Here is a 19,139-nt window from a genome sequence, read left to right on the forward strand (position 1 = left end):
TCTCCTTTTCCCCCCATTCAGGCCACAAGAAAAGCAAAATTCTACCAATTTTTTTTCTTTCCTTTGGAACAGTTCTTACTTTTTTTCCCTCTCCTTTCCTAGACTAAATGGTAAACTTTCAAAGCATGGGGAAAAAAAGACACTGCCTGCCTCCTTTCTCCCACCGATGCAGATGATGCAGTTGGCGATGCTTTTTAATGCACGATACGAAAACATAAAACAAGAGCTTTAACTGCTAAGCCATTTACGCAGACCACATCATCTGCCTTTCGTGCCTCTCTGAGCTTTGATGGTAGTGCCTTTGTCATTAATCCAGGATTCTGGCTGCAGTTTATGGGATTGGTCAGTATATTTCTCCTGGAATGAGGGCTATTTTCAGTAGAGGATTTTGATCTACATCTTCCCTGTGCATTTGGATCCTAAATAAATACTGTGAGAGTAAATGTTGCCGAGTGGTCTGCTGATAGAAATCAGACCTGGGCTCTATCAGTGTTTGCTTGAAACCAAAGCCAGGACCATAGTGTCACTATGACCAGAGTGTGAAATCCACTAATTGAACGGCTGCTCCCGTGTCAAAGGTTAAACCAGATGACTCCAGCAGGCTGGGATTAACATCTGGAATACAGTTTGTTCCAGCAGAGGCCTCCAGTGTAGATGGCCGAGATAACGAGGCCGGTTTATTTGCATGGCACTTCCTCGGACTACTGTAACTGCTGCACGTGTACATTAGATCATTCGCTCACACATCTGTTTTTCCACAATCTGTGCTCTTTTTTTATTCCTTTTTTTGTCTCCCCACCTCACCACCACCAATTGTATTCTTTTGTGTCTGCAAGTGTGGCCAGTAAAACTTTCAACAGGAGCATCCAGGAGGAAGCGCTCTATGAAACCAAACATCACAGGTTTTATTTAATATGCCTCTTGTTACCCTAAAGTTTGTTTATTTGCTTATAAAGTTGACGTAATGTGAGGAAGACAGTCTTAAAATCTTGACAAACCCAAAGTGGGTCACATTACGTTATACCGTTTCCATTCCAAGCTTCTAAAAAGAGTATTGAATTGAAAGCAGCCGTGAGTCTGACTTTTGTTGATTTTTTTCATAGCATGGCCTCGGAGACAGGCTGCTTGATCAGTGCTAGGAGAACTGTCTTTCACAGTCTGACACAAAAGCAACTGAGATGTTTTGTCATGTGATCACATATTTTCCCCCGTTCTCCATCTTAGTGCTTTCACTTTTTAATTGATTAACGAACTTCAGTACCAGCTACTTCCTAAACTACCATCATTAATGTTGTAATCTGGTCTGATACTGACGACTAAAACAGTGTTTTTGGCTAAAAGATGGCTGTAGCTTAAGTGAAGTCCTGTTTGGAAACCTTGAGATGACCGCTTTTCTCTGCCACCTTCTCGGTGAAACCTGATTTTGTGAGCAAAATGTGCTCATAGGCTAGCTTGTAAAGCTAAAGTTGTTAGCTAATAAGTTTATGCCCTGGTGGCCACTGGAAGGAATGCATATTTAAGACACTTTCTTGTTGGCTTTACTTTTCATGCTTGGAAGCCATCTTTAATGCTGTTTTCATGTGTGCATAACTTTTAGACAACCCTTATTTAACAACTAATGAACGGTGGTTCCTTGTCCTGTCTTCTGATTTGTAAACACAACTTCAGAAGGGCACTGTGGTAGTCTACAAGACTGACCTTTCCTAATGTGTCTTTAATGTTGTCAGAGCTTTTAAACCTAACTATGACTTTCCTAACTGACATTCCCAAAACTGACCAAAGTAAGAAAACAGCGAGGGAAAGTGACATTTACAAACGGTCCTCTTTATGAGTCAAACTCCAGTGTCATGGTTGAAAGTCACCTGTGCCCTCTCCACCCCACCTACCTCCTCAGATTCCTTAAGTGGGGTGTGCAAACACTAAGGCTGGTGGTTTTTCCTCTCATACTTCTTTGAAGTCCATGAGAAGGCCGCCTAAAAGGAGGCATGCACAGTTGGTGCATTATAGTTCACTAGCATGGTCATAAGAAACTGTCACTCGCATGGATGCCTGCATCAAGCCTGGTGCTCGCCTTCTGATGATCCACGTTCTGTCACTAAAACCTAAGCACACCCAAGAAGATTCACATAAATGTGAATTCTGTTTTCCTCTGACTCTCTCCGCCCTTCATGCCCCCACATTGTTCCTGGAGATGAGTCTCTCCTGGGGGTACCTATGCTTCCAGCAGCTCTCCTGTTTACTGGGAAATCAGCATGGTGGGGTCACAATAAGAAATCCCTCATCTTACACTGGAAATAAAGACCTGTCCAAAGAAATGACTAGTAGAGGAAGGAGGAGTTGGTGGGGGTTGAGGCGGAGGGGTGTTGGGTAAAATGAGGAGAAGGAATCTGCACTGGGTTTTGTCCCTTTGTAACGAGCTGTGGGTCAGTCTCAGGGGAATGGACGGCAGACAGGCGGAGGGTTCTGCAGCTGCTTGGCCTGAAGCACTTCATCTAGTCCCTGAGCAACTGCAGGCTCATTAAACTGCACTGTTTCTACTCAACATTAACTTCAGTTTATGTCTCCTGTTTTCGTCCATGCCATCCATCGTTGCTCTTTACTGGCAAATGTTGTATGAGACATGCTTAAATATTGATTAGGCTGGAACTGGAGTCACCCTGGGACTTGGTCTGACAGCTGTATGCTAATGATAAAAGGGTATAACCTCCCACAATAGGCAGTCTGTGTGCGATGTGCGATAAGATGGTTTGTGTTCAGCTTGGCTGTGGACATGGAACACGTTTTGTGTGAACAAGATTAGTCTACATTGTGTGTTGCGTGTGTGTGTGTGTGTGTGTGTGTTTCTAATTCACACAGTATAACAGAAGATCTGCAATGACGACAAAGTCATTGTAACTGAAAAACGAATTATTGTCTGTCTGTTTCAGTTTTGGGAGGAATTTTCATCCACATTACTGAAGTTCTTTCACTTGTTTAATGTTGATAAATATTGGGGAATACTGCTAGTAAATTCCCCTGCTTTTTCTTTTATACTAGTCTGCTCAAGAATCCTTTCATTTTCACTCACATTCATTGCTAAATCCCAGAACAGCTGAAGGATCCTCCAGCTGGTCTGAGCCAATTTTTCTCAAAACCACACATCTGATTTTCTCTGTTTGAGTCAAGGTTCCAGCAGCACTATGGAAACCTTACTTTGGTTTGGACTGGCAGGCTGTCACTGGTCATTATCGCCACTGTACGCTGGTCCAGAGCAAAGCGAATCCAATGGCTGTAACACCCTCTGGCTGCATTCTGCCTTGGCACACCTACTTTGAATAGAGATGAGTCATTCTAAAAGTAAGGCAGGTCACTGGTTTGAGCTAATCCTGTTCATGTTACTGACTGTATTAACAGTAAATTGCTGTTTGCCCCCTTTGGAACTGTTGCTATGCAAGTCAAGCTTTATGTCAGTTTACAGCAAGTTACTTCTGAGTAATTTTTTTTTTTTTTAAACAGTGGGTCTTGTCCCCAACAAGTGAAAAGCTCAAATGGCAACTGTTACTAATTATAGTTTATGAAGCAGATGAACACTGAACAGTCATTATTTTGCTGTAGTGGTTTTTTTTGCTTTTGGGACGGCTAACAAGTCGATGTCTCAGGGGAAAAATATTTAAAAGATTGTATATAATATGTATTTTATCTCTTAAGTGTATAATTTAAGCATATAAATGTCTTATAAACCCATTGAAACTGGTTACTACACATACATCTATCTAAAAGAGTTGTTGCTTCCATGCATACAAATATGCTACGGCCCACTTGGTTCAACTGTATGCGTATGAATTTTTGTGATGCAGAAACGCTTAACTGCACTACTTGAGCTCTGCACATGTCCTTCAGGCAGATTAAGTGGACTTTAGAGAAGCATAACTGGAAGGACTATTTGTCCATGGTGTTTGCAGCTGTTTATGTTTGCAACCAAGTGTAATCCCTTCTTAATGTTATTGCAAAAACATATGCTCTTTAAATAAAAAAAAAACAAAAAACAAAACATTATTACTGTTTCTTTTCATCGGGCTTATCTATTTAAGAAAAATACTGTCAAGGCTATAGCTTAAATAAGGACATAAATAAAGACCAAACCTCCGGCATATATAATGAGCTGACGTGACTAGGCTAAACGGATTTGGAGACAGGACAGATTTCCAAGTTGCAGCCTCATTATTAGATGGATTCTGTTTAATATGTCTAGTTAAATCAAGACCAACACAGTTTTGGCTGAAGTTGGTGTCATCTCTCTCTCAATCTTAAGTCATAAGTAAACATTTATGCAGTTGCAGGACTTTGTTAAATTTGACTTTATTTAATTTACCTTTGCTTTTATTCCAACACCTTTATGAAATGTGCATATTTGCTTTGGAGAAAGCAAAAAGAATGCAGAGAATGAGGCATTTCTTTGTTTGCTCTTGTCATTTGGGGCGGTCCTGCACAGCTAAGTGGTATTTGCCAGCTTAAGATGGCAGGGATTGTGTATTGGCTCTCTGTGTGGAGAGGGTAAACAAAGGCATGACAAAGTGGATAACAGAAGACTTTAATAATAGGAGTTGGAAGCACAGACAAGTCATAAAGGACATATGTTTCAGAGCGTACCATGGATCAGAGAAAACAAAGATATTAAACAAAAGAGTGCAAAGAGTAAGCATAAAGATAGTAAGATTAACTGGAATTTTCTTGTTATACCCACTGATGAAACCACTAGTTGTCCCACAGAACACTTACTCAGAGGGGTATCGCTTTCTGAAAAGCTGCCTCTGACCTCTGACCATTCATCTGTCCATCTACAGCTTGGCTAAAAAAATGCCCATAGAGAGGTGATCATGTCCACACCAAGATGAGTTTAAAAACAGCTTGTATACTTTTGAACATTTAGGGCTTCCCAGGGCTCATGTTGTGTAAGAAAGCATTCAGGTGACAATCTGTGGGAACTGATCAATAGACTGCTTGTGTGTACTGGCAAACTGAGCGTGCAGATTCAACTTCCTGACCTTAGCACCAGTGGATTTACACAGTGAGGTCCATTTTCAGAATCCATACACTACTATAAACACAGTTTTGGCTCAATATAGCACCAGGGCAATGATTGGTTGACTTTACTCAATTCCAGCAAGGAGTAACATTGCACTTGTGCAGCATTGACACATAGCTGAACTGTTTTCATCGCACTACCTACCACTAGAGGTAAATAACAGTATAAATAACTGTGATCTGACCTTTTTAAAAGCCACCTGAAATGTAAATGAAGGCCCCTTAACAGCAATTTCAGATTGTTGTTGACAGTTTAAGGGCAGACATGCACTTAACCAGATCTTATCCTCTTCTCTGGATCATTAGGCATGTTGAAGAAACCGTTAAGCTTTTCTCACTGAAGAGCCATCAGATTCCTGGTGGTCGATGGCCTGTGGTGCTCAGTGGGAATCTTTATCACCTCAGGCTCAGGGATTCACCAGGGAGACAGAGAAGAGCTTGGTTTTCCAGACATGATAACAGAACCTGGCAAACATTAGCCAGGCTGCAGTGCATATACAGATGAGGGCAGGAGGGGTGTGTGTGTGTGTGTGTGTGTGTGTGTGTGTGTGTGTGTCTGTGTGTGTGTGTGTGTGTGTGTGTGTGAACTCATGTGAAACTTTTTTGCCCATTATATCTGTCATCATGTCTGGGAGAGACTTGGCTCTCATCCAATCCAGAGAAATTACCCTCCTATCCACATTAGGAGAGCACTTAATACACCTGTCTTCTGTTATTAGGGAGAGGTCGATGACTTCATCGGATTTGAACAAAGGCGACACACACACACACACACACACACACACACACACACACACACACACACACACACACACACACACACACACACACAAAGCATTTTGAAATCTCTTCTTTCTCTTTGATTCAATTTCTCTTGTTTTTATGAAACTGCTGCAGCTGTAACCATCTGTTATGTTCCACGTTGCTCTAACACACTAATCACTGTAAGGTGACATCATCTCTGTGTGCTCTGTGCGGTCTGTGGTTTACAAGCAGGACACACATGCATCCACGCACACGCGCGCGCACACACACACACACACACACACACAAGGACATGAGGAAATTGGATCGAGTATGGATAATCATTGCATTAGTGCAGTGTGTGTAATCAGTGTGTGCCTAAGGGAGTAAAACACACCTTGTGTTTTTACTTTACACACCGAGCGCTCTCATAGCAGTTCAGCTTGTGCTCCAGTGTTGAGGGTTTTTGTTGAATGGAAAGGGTGTATGCTTGCATCGAAAGGAAGTGGGGGCTAAAGGAGATACTAGCGTGATGTCACTGAAAAGGATCAATTTCTGTGTCCTTATAATTATTGTGAAGAATTCTGAGAGTAAATGTTCGGATTTTTAATTGTGTTTTTGAATGTTTCAGAAAAACACCATGGACAAAGTTACAGTTAGCATGCCTGACTAATTATCTGATTACCTCAGTGTGAATGCCTGGGTGCACATGACACGGCTCTGTTTTCAACAGGGCAAATGCTAACTTAATTAGTTAGCTATTAATAACTAACTGAATATATGATTAACAGATGTGGTCAAATCAATTGTGGAGTTAGTGCTTTTCTATCTCTGTCATACAATAAGTGATTAATCGGGTACTTAATGACCAGATTATTCAGACAAGGTTATCTCGTACGCAACGTTCACAGAGGTGTGTAGGGCACACCTAATGGTCTCTGTTTCTGTCTTTCTGTTGCCATCAGTTGATCCCCTCATCCCCAAGCAGTCGCGGCAGGTTGTTGCCCGTACATTAGCCTGTTTCTCAAAGGGGTTTTTCCTTCCCACTGTCACCAAGTGCTTTATCATAGAGGGGTTGTCGAATTGTTGCAGTTTTCTCTGTATTATTGCAGGGTCTTTACCCTACAACATAAAGCATCTTGAGGTGACTGTTGTGATTTTGCACTATATAAAACTGAATTGAAGTGAAACGAGTGTGCACTCAATGTGGAAGCTCCACAGGAACCAGCAACCCAATGTTTTTGTGTTTTTTGTTTGTTTTTTTCTTGTCCCTGTTTGAAGACCTCCTGGTGAGGCTTTCAAAGCCCTTCTGTTTCAGCGCTACAGTAAATGTAACACAGCTGAGCAGGAACAAGCAACACTCATTATTCTCCGCAACCGTAATGGCTTACTTCGTGTTTTTGTGTGTTACTTTTTTTTTTTTTGCACATTTCATACATTTTGCATAACTAAATAAAGTCTCACTGTCAGCTGCCACTTGTATTTGATTTTAGTGAATAAATCTGGGACTCTCCACCATTTGACCCTAGAGCTGAAGAAGCTTCTCGGATGAGAGGTGAAACGTCTTCAGGCAACTTAAAGAAGTCCAGACGCTTTTCTTTCCAAGCTCCTTAGACTACGATGACCTGGATGACTGAGAACCTTCACAGACACTAGTGAATAACATTAGTGCGCTTGTCCCATAAGCACAATACTGAATGCACTGTGCTGCCACTGAGCGGTTTCTGTGGTGCTGATGCAGCAGCAGTTTGATAGTCATATAAAAATGTTCCAGTCTCACACACATACACACTGGCTGCTGTCTGCTATGATGAGGTCATAGTTGGTCAAGTCTGTTTTGTATTGTATGAACAGAGAGCAGCTGTAATGCCCATTCAGCTCTGGACTTAAGATAGAGGGCTTATATAACCCAGTGTACACTGACAATATCTATTGTGTTTCTGTAAACTCTGCAAACACATGTTCCCGCTAGGTTTACAATAGCAAATATTTCCCAGTGTTCATGCCTTTGAAGTTGACCTTTCAGACCACAAAGGTGAGTTGCAGCTTTGAGTTCCAGAAAAATCTGCTCTAGTGCCTGATCTTCAGCACTCTTTAAATATTTACTCACTGACGCGCTTCAGCGATTGCTCATAATCGCTTTGCAGTTTGCAGTGCATTACAGTGATTACTGTTCAGAGAGTGAATTGGGTTCGGGGTGCTGGCTGCTTCCTGACACCTGTGTTGTATGTGTGTGTTAGCCTGAGGGATGGGGCTACCGAGCTGCTTATTTTTAATGAGAATGCTCTCTGCTTAGCCTCACATGCCTCTCATTACTGCCCGCAGACCCAGAGAGTGAAGAAAAGACGAGGATGGGAGAAATAAATATAAAACAGATGGAAAATGGTAATGAAAGATCCTTCTGATTTTGATCCTCACTGCCAAATACAGTATCAGTGCTTGGTGTGTCACAGCCTTGATGGAGAGTAACGTATGATTTACATCAAACAGCATCCAACTTGGCTCCTGCATGTGCAGCTACAGAAACATTTGAAGTAATAATTACACAGGACCAATACAAGTGGTTCCATACCTGATGTGAAGCTATAGGTAACCGGATGTTAGCTTAGCATGCAGTGCACAGTTTTCACTGTTTTCAATCGAGATGTTAAGAGAATCTAACAAGCAGTTTTTTTTCTGATTTTGCAAATATGGGTGCGCTGATCTTCTCATCAGAGTCTGTGCAAAAAGAAAAAATCATCTAAAAAAATCTATTCCATTGGAAAATGGCAAACCTCTTTTGTCCCTTCCATTCAGCTCCCCTGTTCCCAAAGCTCTTAAATGCTATAAGAAAGACCCTTTTGTGGCGGACCTGGCTGCAGTGAAATTGCCTATGGTTCCCACATAATAGCCTGCCATCTAGTCTGGAAGGATTCAACAGCTGAGCTCCAAACACCGACATCTAGCTCACCTAAACTAAGAGGTATTAGGTTAAATGTGTGTTGGGGCATTTTTTTGGCAATGCTTTAGAGAGGTAAAAATAGTAGTTGGTCTGTAACACTTGGGGAAAATCCCCTCAGCTGTGCAATTTGGAAAATAATTCACACTGTTGAGTTTCCCCAGAGGACAAAACTGAACTCAGAACATCAATCTGAAGTCTTTTCCTTATCTGTTATTATGTATTTCAGGGCACTTTTCTGTAAAGTTGTTCTTCCTGTTTTCCAGCCAACATATTGATTCTAAATTCATCCAAAATCACAGCCAAAGGATCAGATTAAGTCATAGCAAGTGCGCTTTCAGTTTTGACTCTCTGCGAAAAATTGAACTTAGCTCGGGGGAATTGACTGAGAGGCCTACTGGCCTGTGGTTTATTAGTGTAAGTCCCAGTGATCCCAGAGAAGCTGCTGTGTGTGTCTTGTATTATTTCAAGCTTACGCCAAGTTTTTGTGGCAGGATACTGCTTGTTTTCCCACTGTTCATAAAGTCGATGCTAGTGTCGATTAGATCTTATTTGATTGAGAGATTTCAACACAAACACAATCTCTCTTTTAGCCACAGCTGTTGCTTTGAATGGCTAACGGAGATGAAGGCATATTAGTTTATTAAAGATCATTTTTTGTGTACCTTGTAGCTTATCAAATTCTTGTAGAATTTTTACAAAATATTTCATCAGTGCTTTTTTGTCCCCATTGGTCAGGCTACAGAACAATCCCAGTGGAAATGATGTTTTCTCAGGTATAGAAGAAATGAGATGGCTTATGGTGAGTACTGGAAGTAAAGTGATTGGATAGTATTGGATTATTTTACTGGTTTTACTGGAAAATCTGGTGTAACTGAGATAAAAGTTTAAGACATGATGAAGTGTACATAATTAAAGAAACAGCACCAACTGCACAAGCATGACAAGCTTGTCGAGTTCAGTAACTCCAGTTAGTGGAAAGAGGGCCTAGCAGCAACCAATTGGCCCTAGTTGCATATCTCAGCACACCTATCAATCAAAGTGGACACGCCCCTACAAGAACAATTGTATAAGAACAATTCTCTCACTTTAGAGTTGTTATGAATTGTTATGAAGGGTGAATCTGTCCATGGAGGTTAGAAATGTTTTTTTAAAGTGTCCCTAGTGTCCCAGGAACCCTCACCTTTCAGCTTTGGAGTTTGCTGCTCGGTCAGTTTGGAAGCAAAAACATAATGAAATAGAGATTGTGGATAAGTAATTTGAATTGAATTTGAATTGCTGACAGTGGATCCCAAAGAAACTGCATGTAATCATCTTGGAATTTGTGAAAATGTAGGTGGTCTCTGTCTCCACTGTTTGAATCAGTCATGGATTAAGAGCATTGTCAATCCAATGCTGGCAGAGAAAAGGTGTCCTTTACCGTCACAATCTATCATTCTGCCATCTGCACACAAACAAGCAAACAAACAAAACTTCTGCTTCCTTTTGAGACAGTCTCTGTGTTTGCTGACCTGTTATCATCACCTAATCTGGTCCACTTATCCTGTGTTGGTGTTTCTGTGCAGTCTCTTGTTATGTCAGAGTACTGACCTGATCATTAACTTAGCTGAGTGCTATCTCTGGACAGTAACCATTAAAAGGCCCCAACATCACTGAATAAAAGGGAAGAGAGACTGCCATTAGTCAGTTATCTGCAGCCTGTAGAGTGTGTCTGCCGTCAGTATGAAGAGGGTAGAGAAAGCTGAATGTACTGCTGACAGCTGAAACATGTTTAATCACTGTCAGTGGTGCTGTTGAGATTCATTTTGTTAGCTCCAAAGTGATTACTTTCTTGCTCCTTGTATCGACTGATAATGTAATGATTTAGTATTATTTTTTTATTAGTTCTTGTTTTACTTATGAGTGTGTTTCTGCTGTGACTTTTAGATCATAGGGTCAGAATTTGGCACTAACAACTTAAAACCATCACGGTTTGTATCAACAGCTCAGGCTGCTGCTGCTGGGACCACCATATTTTTTTGGCACACTTTGGGCCCTGCAGTCCAAACTAAGCATTGTTTAAACACCACACCATGCCTACCTGATTATTGGTGCTGACCACGTCCATTCCTTTATGATCCCTGTCATAAAGAGCTTATATATATATAAAATATAGTCATTTGAGTCAATATTGACGGAACAATAAACACAAATGTGACCATTGTAAGGACTCTGGATTGAGTTAGATGACAGAACAGACACACTGCGTGTAGCAAAAGTAAAAATGTTCTAAAAATACAGGTTTTTCAACTTTTGAATATGAATAGAAGTAATATGATAAAGCCGGCACGATAAGGTTGGAAACACGAAGAACACAGGCAGAGTAGTCAAACACTGGGTTGAAGTTGGTTTGAAGTTTTCCTGAACTGAGGGAGTGATTCAATAGTTGGAGTTTGTACTGCAAACCTAACATCTGGACAGAAGATATTGTAATTTCTTTGATGCACACAGAGCTTAAGAGTTTGCGCTGTGGTTGTAAACATTATGCAACTTTGCTACTGAGCCCCAACTGAGGCTGCACCTCTTCTCTTTTTTTATGAACATGTGAACCAGTTTAAGAGTTTCTCCAGGTGCAGTTGCTCCGTAGTCTCGGGTTTAAATGGAAAATACCAGTGAGCAATGAGGAAAGGATGCTCATTATTATTGGGGAGCCAACAATGACTGAACTATAGCCCTCTGGAGATGGTGTGTTTTTGTCATTTGGACTCATCACTGCTTCGTTCTTGCTCTCTACAGGTTGTGACGATCTGAGAGAAGAGCCTTACATCTGGATTTCACCGAAGAGATTTTGCCTCTGCATCCACTGCCGGGTCCTGCACAGGAGGTCGGTGTTGTCGTTTGTTGTCACGTGCGTTTTTCCTTTCATTTCATCTGTGCTCTTTGGTCAACTGTAAATATATAGCTTTTCCTCTGGAGCAAAATAAAACAAACAGAAGCATGATTTCCTGCTTTTCTTGTCATGATATTATTGCAGTTCCTGGCACCTTTCTGTTTCTAGTGGAAACACAAACTGTTCCCATGGTCCTATTGTTCCAGGCAAGTGTTAGGTAAATCTTGTAAATCCCAATTTTAATGGATGCTTAAAAGTTTCATTGCAACACCTAAGCTGATCATTTTGCTGGTGTTAAAAGTCAGCAATGCTTTTATAGTTTCTGAAGTTTCTTGCTCAACAAGCAACCTGATATGTGGGTTTAAGACTTTCCATGGTAACACAGCGACCTCCACCAATCAGAAATGTCGCTGTTCCAATTTGTTTAGATTGTTGGTCGAGGAGGGTTTTTTGTGACACTGCAAATAAAACAAGGTTTCTACTGGAGTGCTCACCACCACTTCACAATGTCGTAGCTCACAGTAAGTCTGCTTTGAACAACAATATGAATCACTGTTCATATTGTGCTTTTTACTGGCCCTCATTGAATCTGCTCTGAGGTAGCATAGGTAGTTGGCGCACTTGTACTGTTGTGTCTGTGCTGCAACAGAGCAGATAGGTATCTGCACGGAAACTGCATGTTCCCACACTGACAACAAAATCTGTGTCAGATCCTCATGTGCTCATGGACGTGGAAACTGCTGCGCCGGTACCAGTAGAATCCTCGTCTCTGTGCAGCCAGAGACCTACGCAAACCGACACCAATGCAAGGCTGTTAATCCAGCTGCATATTCAACAAATGTGATTCAGTGTATGACTTTCTTTTTTCTTCTTTGCTTCACCGCGAATCGTCTTGTGACCCCAGAGATTTATGAACCATGAACTTTGATTTAACTGAGGGCAGAAAAGCATCTTCAGCAGCTACACTCAGTCTTTTCATTGTCTGCCATGCTGACTCTTAAAATCTGTTTGATATATGTCTTTCTGGATGAAGTAAGGAAGTTGGGGGGTGTCCGGATGGAGAAGCGTGTTTTTCCAATATGGAGGAAAACAATGGAGTCGGAGATATTGTGCAGGAGACCACCTGTGAAGGTCATTTCAAAGTGGAAAGCCCCAACTAACACAATAAACAAAAAAGTGTTTGTCACTTTGCTCTTTAAATAGGGAGACTTTGTGTCAAGCACTCACTTCCTGTTATCTCATAGTTGTTTTGACTGAACCTCATTTGTCTTCACGCTCTGTTTTAAACACATCCAGTTTAACTGAATCTGAAGTGTTCAGTCATAATTCAATCTGAAAGCTTTTATTTCCACTCATGTTTTTTTCAGTTAAATTTCATTTTAAAGAAGGATGTCTGAGGTTGTTATTCTTCCAGTATGAAGCATGATGGTTTTTATCCTCACGTCAGCTCCAATTTAGACCGATTTTTATCTATTGTGTCTGCGGGATGCAACAGTGGTACAATCTGACAAGAACAGGGTTTTTGCTTGGTATTCATAAGAAAAGCATGACTTTTCAACACTCATCTCTTTGTCCGCAAGTGAAAGCACCTACACATCTCACTTTCCTCCCCCAAAACCAGTCTGACAAAAGCAACACGCTTCTTCATTTCCCACCTCTTCTTTTTGTTCTCAGCATCTCCTCATTTGTCTCCGTCCCTCATCTACTCACCTCCTACACATGCTGTGTTTTCCCAAGGGCCTGAAAGTGGGGGATGATATCACTTGACACTTTTATTATCCCAAACTCAAGTGAGAGCGAGTCTGGTGCCAGCATTCCTTGGTAGTGCTTACTTTTGATTTTGAGCAGAGTATCAGGTTAAGTGCCCTCAGCAGCCATGGCTGTGTCCCCCAGGGGTGTTCGGATAAAGCAGGTAGAGCAGTCTCCGTTTGCAGGGGGAGTTTTTGTTACTCTGAGCTATAGTGGGAAACTCAGCTGGGAGTAGCAGGTCAGCACCACAGGGAAGTTAGGATTAAACTGCACTCATCCCGAGCACAAAACACAGTGAGAACAATGCTTTTGGCCCTTTCTAGAAGGAGGGACAAATGGCGTCGACCCAGCTTAGCACAGTGACTGATTTCCTGAGTCTGGGGGAGAAAATAGGATTTGAAGTGGAAGGACTTTTCCCCCCACCACGACCCCCTGCGTTTTTGGACCCCAGGGCAGTTTGCAGAGCTAAGGTGGGGCTAGAAATGGTTAAGCACAATGGAGACAGTGTTAGGCCTGAGGGGCCCAAACGCTGCAGCTCTCTTAACAGTGAGGAAACAGGAGTGCTGGTGACTCCTCAGGGCTCTCAAGTCCATCAGCAGCCAGAGGAAATAGGTATGAAGAATGTGGCCCCTAATTTCTTAAAGTGGTATTTTCTCTTAGTGGAATATTTTCATTTTTTACTGCACCAACACTGAATCCCTGGAGTCTGGCCAGAACTCTTAAGTCAAGATCATGCTTTATTAATTTCAAATAGTACATCTAAGGTGTCTGTTTTTCTTCATTTCCTTCAATTTTCCAAAACATAACATAAAAAGTGTAATTAGTTTGCTTTGATTTCAATATCAACTTGCAAAATCTAAATAGTCACAGTGAAAAATGCAACAGCTTAACAGTTTTAACATTAAGTATAAGTTTTAAGCAGATACAGCACTATAAAAGTTTGTTTAAGGTTTCTGAAATACAAGACTGAGTCGGTTACCATATAGCTATCAGTAAAGGATAACTTACAATCCTGGATATTTCCTCCAGATTTGCTATGTAACAGTTTTGAATTGAATCTAGCTGATTCACAGCTGTATTACAGTTCATCTCCTCAGGTTATAGCAACACTGCTGAAGCCAAAAAAGGACTATTACAAGTACTAAACGTATTAGACATTACTCATTACTTGACAGAGAAAGTAATTTGTTACATTACTCATTACAATACTTTCTCATTACTCTGTTAAATGATTTTTTTTTCTATCTTTCTGTCTATCTGCACAGATAATTAAGCTTTGTCAAGTAACAACATAACTTGAATTGAATTTAGTATAATAACGCATTACATTACTGATTTAGTGAATGTGATTACAGTAGCACTCCTGAGTAATGCTAGTAGCACAACAAAACATATGAGATGGCTAAGCTGGAAACCCTGGAGATGAAAAAGTGGTGCTGTTGTGGAAGTGCCAAAAACCACAGTTCATAGCCATTTGTGACTGACTCCAAAACTGAGTGAAACACTGTAGAAAACTGTGTTAAAAAAAACGTAGGATGCCACATCTTGTCTGATTTTTGAAGCTAAGGACGGTCATGCCTGGTTAGTAGTTGGATAGGAGACTCCTCAGCCACTTATTCTCAGCTTCTTAACTGCTAAGATATAGCAATCTGGAGTCAGAGCTGAGCCAAGAAGAAAAAAAAACCTGTCTTCTGTGGCAGGCAGAGAGAATAATCTCTAACCCCTCCTCTTCTGTGGCGATCCGGTTGGCCACCCACTTTGACGCCAAGCTGTGATATGTCAGATGGTCGTTGTTTTCCTTCACCCTCTTAACCCTCATGGCGCTGGCTAACCGTACGCCGCTTGTGATATGGTCAATATGAGAAGATGAGAGATTGTTGACCTCTGGCTTCCTCCACAGAGGCGCAGCTGAAGAATGACTTTGTCCTAAACTGGATGTGGATCACAGTGTAATTCCCCTGCAGAAGACTTAGGTCTACCAGAATCACTCCTGCTCCACCTCAGCAGTGACACACAATCTGTCAAGATTACATAAACAGATGTTTCTGGGGCGAAATGGTGACCGCATGCACAGAGATCAAACAGAGGTGTGCATGTTTAGATCCAAATGTGAATGTGTGAACCGTTGGTATTTTATGATGTTCTTCGTGTTAAAAAAAAATACTGTTGTTCTGTTCTGTGGGGGACGTGTTATAGCGCCACACCTCTCACAGGTGTGCCCCCTGCTGACCACTAGCTGTGGCTTCTGTAAACCGTACCACCATTATTCCTTTTCCCTCCTTGTTTCTTTCCCACACTCCCGCCTTACTTCCTCCCGAGCTCAGTGTTGTGATTCCCTCACCTCCAACACACATGTGTGTTTTTGCTCCAGCGGTACTCCCGAGAAAGTTGATAAAATAGCAAATATGCTGCAGAGATAACACTCCCACGCTAAGATGCGGGGAAGTAAAAGCACCGCTGACGAGAGCTGAATGGATAAAAACGAGCGGTGTGATCTCGCTGGGGAGATTTATCTGTCTCCTGACCTCAGCTGTCGCATTAGATAAATGGATCGCTGTCAAATGTGTGAATAAGACGCTGAGGTTGTGAGTGACGATGAGCCAGTGTCAGTGGAAACTTACATCATGTTTGGCATTGCGTAGCATGAAATGAGATGGCACAGGCTACACATACCCAAATATTGTGATCAAAGTGTATCTATAGCATAGAATAAAGTAGTACTAAGATCCTAATTTTAAAAAACAGATTGTGACGAACTCAGTCAGTATGCTGCTTGATATTTGCTGACCTGTTAAGAAAGTTAATGCCTGCTTGTTTTTTTAGCTAAAGAATCAGTATTCTTCAGCTGACACCGTACAGTCCTGCCCAGAATGTTATTTCAGTAGATGTGGACCTCGTCCCCTGTGTGTGCGTGTCGAACATCTGTCTCCATGTGCCTGCTGATGGGCCTCAAGCAGCCGTGGCCTTGAAGTGGCAGATGGTCATAGCGGCTCCCTCTGTGGGATTCAAACTCAGCTCAGGCTTCTCCGATTGCGCAGAAGCAAATGTACATCACTGCAGTCTCCCTACATACATTTGTCACCCCTGAGCTGCTTTTAGGCTGCACTGATGACCCTGAGGTGCTTTTTTTGGATAACTAAGGAAGGTTATAAAAACAGGGATAACATTTTCTTCCATGTGCTACCATCATGTGCAAGATGCTCTGTTTTTGTCTGGGTGTTTGTTTAGTGCTTTAGAGATTTTTGTCTAGCAAACTGCATCTGATTTCAGCACTCAGTAAGCTGTCCCCCCCCCCCCAAACTGGAAACTCCATAGGCTCTCATCAGAGCCAGATATTCCATCTGTCCATCCGTTGCCTCCAACTCTTTCCATATTTCTCTCCTAATGCCATCTCTTTCCACCGCAGTTCTTAAAAGCGAACTTGGGGCAGCCTCTTAAGGGTGGCTGGACGTTGGAGTGACATAACATGTGCAGGCAGAGCTCAGATTGAAAAAATGTGGAGATAAAGCCTCAATGAGATATCTGTGGCATGTCTGGGAAGCACGCATTGACACGAGCCCAAATAAAGCATTTGGTTTCTCTACTATGAAATCAGTTCCTTCCTGACTCAAACTGGGGCTTGGGCACACCTGAGTATTCAGGTCACAAGTGCATGCACAGTCATGTTAATAAGTTGTTTGTTTGTTTTTTATCATTATTAATGCAAGTGTATAAAATCAGAACATGCTTCGGGTGGATAAACAATAGAGTTCTCTATAAGTACACCAGGCAGTAGTAGCTCTTTCAGGGACCACATTTAGCCATGACTCGCAAGATAGAAGAAACACCATTCAATCTGTCACAGTCAGCTGGGATATATAAAGCACTCCCAAACTTGGTTTCAAATCCAAAAGCTTGCAGATTTTTACACATTTATTTTGTTTATTGGGCTACTTGGGGTCAACAGAAGAAGCACTGACACGTTATAACACTACACAGCTGCTTCATGTTCAGTGTTGTGTTTCTGTCTCTGAATGGATGTAAGAAGAGTGTATATTTCTTTTTGCTCTTTGTTCACTTTCCACCAGCTCTAGAATGAAACATGTGGCTCTAAATGCTTCATTAGCTACTATTATTCACTTTGTGAGTCCAAGCAGACAGAACACATTTGGATTTGAGACTTTTCTCATAGTGAGTGTGAGTTAAAACTGTAAAGTGATGAGATGTCCCGGCCCATCAGATTTGACTTATTTTCTTATCTTTCTTATCTTCCATGTTTCAGAGTTAGTTTTTTTGTCTTTTGGTTACTTTGTTACTTTGAAGTTCACTTTTCCCATGTACCTTGTGATTTTCTGTGTTTGCTTGTTTCCTCCTGTGTCACATTTGCTCCCATGTCTAATTGCCAGTCATCTGTGGATGTATTCCTGTCTCATTATTAACTCACTGAACTTTACATTTCCTGGATGAGCCCAACAAAGACTTGACATTTGTTGTTCCGTCCTGCATTGATATTCCATTTGGAGAACCAAAACAATAACCTGCAAGCCTGAAAAAGGCTGTCAACCTCCTTTTAAAAGGAATAAGGGCTCAGGTGATAGCTTTTTGTGCATGTGTAACTATATACATCATGAATCCATATATATGTAAATGTTTTTAAGTTTTTATGAAGAATTAGGGCTGTTTAGACACATTCATTTCTAATTTTAATGATTATTACAATTTAAATATATGTCATTTTTTTCTGTTGATCAAAACAAATGTATTTAAATACTTTTTATATTTATTGTGGGAGGCTAATGAGAGCATTTTTTGTAATTGGGCGAAAAAATTCTTGTTTAGGTTTTCCCAAAAAAAACAGACAATCTGGCTCCACTGTCCGTTGGATTTCTTTTATCAGTCGCCACCCCACTTTTTATTCTCTTCCTTTAAGTCTTCATGATTCCACAGACAAAAGTCTGTCGAGGAAAGATGAATGACTAGCAGCTCAAAGCAAGACACCTTATGTTCTATTTGGATCTGTATGAATGATGTTTTAGCCTGGCAGGCGTCTGGTGTGTACATGTAGATGGTTACTCCCTGCTGATCCACTGGTCTTTGATGTGAGCGTCTGTGCTTTGTCAGAGCTCCTGAGGCTGCCAGGAGAAATCTCTGAGATGTTGGTAGCTTTCTCTTTGTCTGTGAGAATCAATTGAAGTCTCTGGGTGTTCTGAGTTTGTATCTCTACATAACAAATATCGTATCTGAGAACTAGGCCCACTCACAGTCAGGATAATGAGTAAAAATATTAACTGAAAGTGGAACTGATTGGTGTCTTTTCGGAGAACTTTTCGCCCCAACATCTTGAAACAGCGATTATCTGGATAAAAGCTTAAGCAACAGCCAGTGTGCAGTGACTCTGTGTGCAGTACATGGAGGTCTGATAACAAAACCAAACCACAGGAGTATAAAAGAAGTAAATTGAACAGTGTGTCTTTTCTGATGTAAACCGCCAACCTAAGTGTATCCAGCTAGTTCTACTACATTAGTATTCGAAGCAGTAAATGGCAAGAAGCACATAACCGATGTATTATTTTTATTCATTTATAGATTCTAACAATTACTGCTTACTATAGTAGTAGCTAGTAGTTAGTTGGCTAGTAGTTACAGTGTTACATTTAACTTTAGTCTTGTCTTTACTTTTGTCTTGTAATCCTAAAAATAAAGAAAACTGTAAATTACTTTTTAATATAAAGAATAATGAAAGCTTATATTAAACAAACAAGGTTAACCTGTTAATTAGCTAGCTACAGCTTTTCA

At 41.1% G+C, this 19,139-nt stretch overlaps 1 protein-coding gene across 3 annotated transcripts in view; it reads left to right on the plus strand.

The window, feature by feature from the left end:
* The window catches only part of arsb (arylsulfatase B), a 58,120-nt gene that overhangs the window by 32,260 nt on the left and 6,721 nt on the right, over window positions 1-19,139 (plus strand). The window contains exons 9-10 of one of the 3 annotated variants that reach the window (XM_024803108.2): window positions 9,485-9,548; window positions 11,522-11,611. In XM_024803108.2, coding sequence (XP_024658876.2) covers window positions 9,485-9,511 — 27 coding nt within the window. In that variant the 3' untranslated portion in view covers window positions 9,512-9,548; window positions 11,522-11,611. Of the gene's footprint in view, window positions 1-9,484; window positions 9,549-11,521; window positions 11,612-19,139 lie in introns of those variants that run through there. The other 2 variants (XR_013099546.1, XM_024803109.2) reach the window with 2 other exon arrangements.

The sequence above is a fragment of the Maylandia zebra genome, linkage group LG7, assembly GCF_041146795.1.
Source record: "Maylandia zebra isolate NMK-2024a linkage group LG7, Mzebra_GT3a, whole genome shotgun sequence".
Classification (NCBI taxonomy): Eukaryota; Metazoa; Chordata; class Actinopteri; order Cichliformes; family Cichlidae; genus Maylandia; species Maylandia zebra.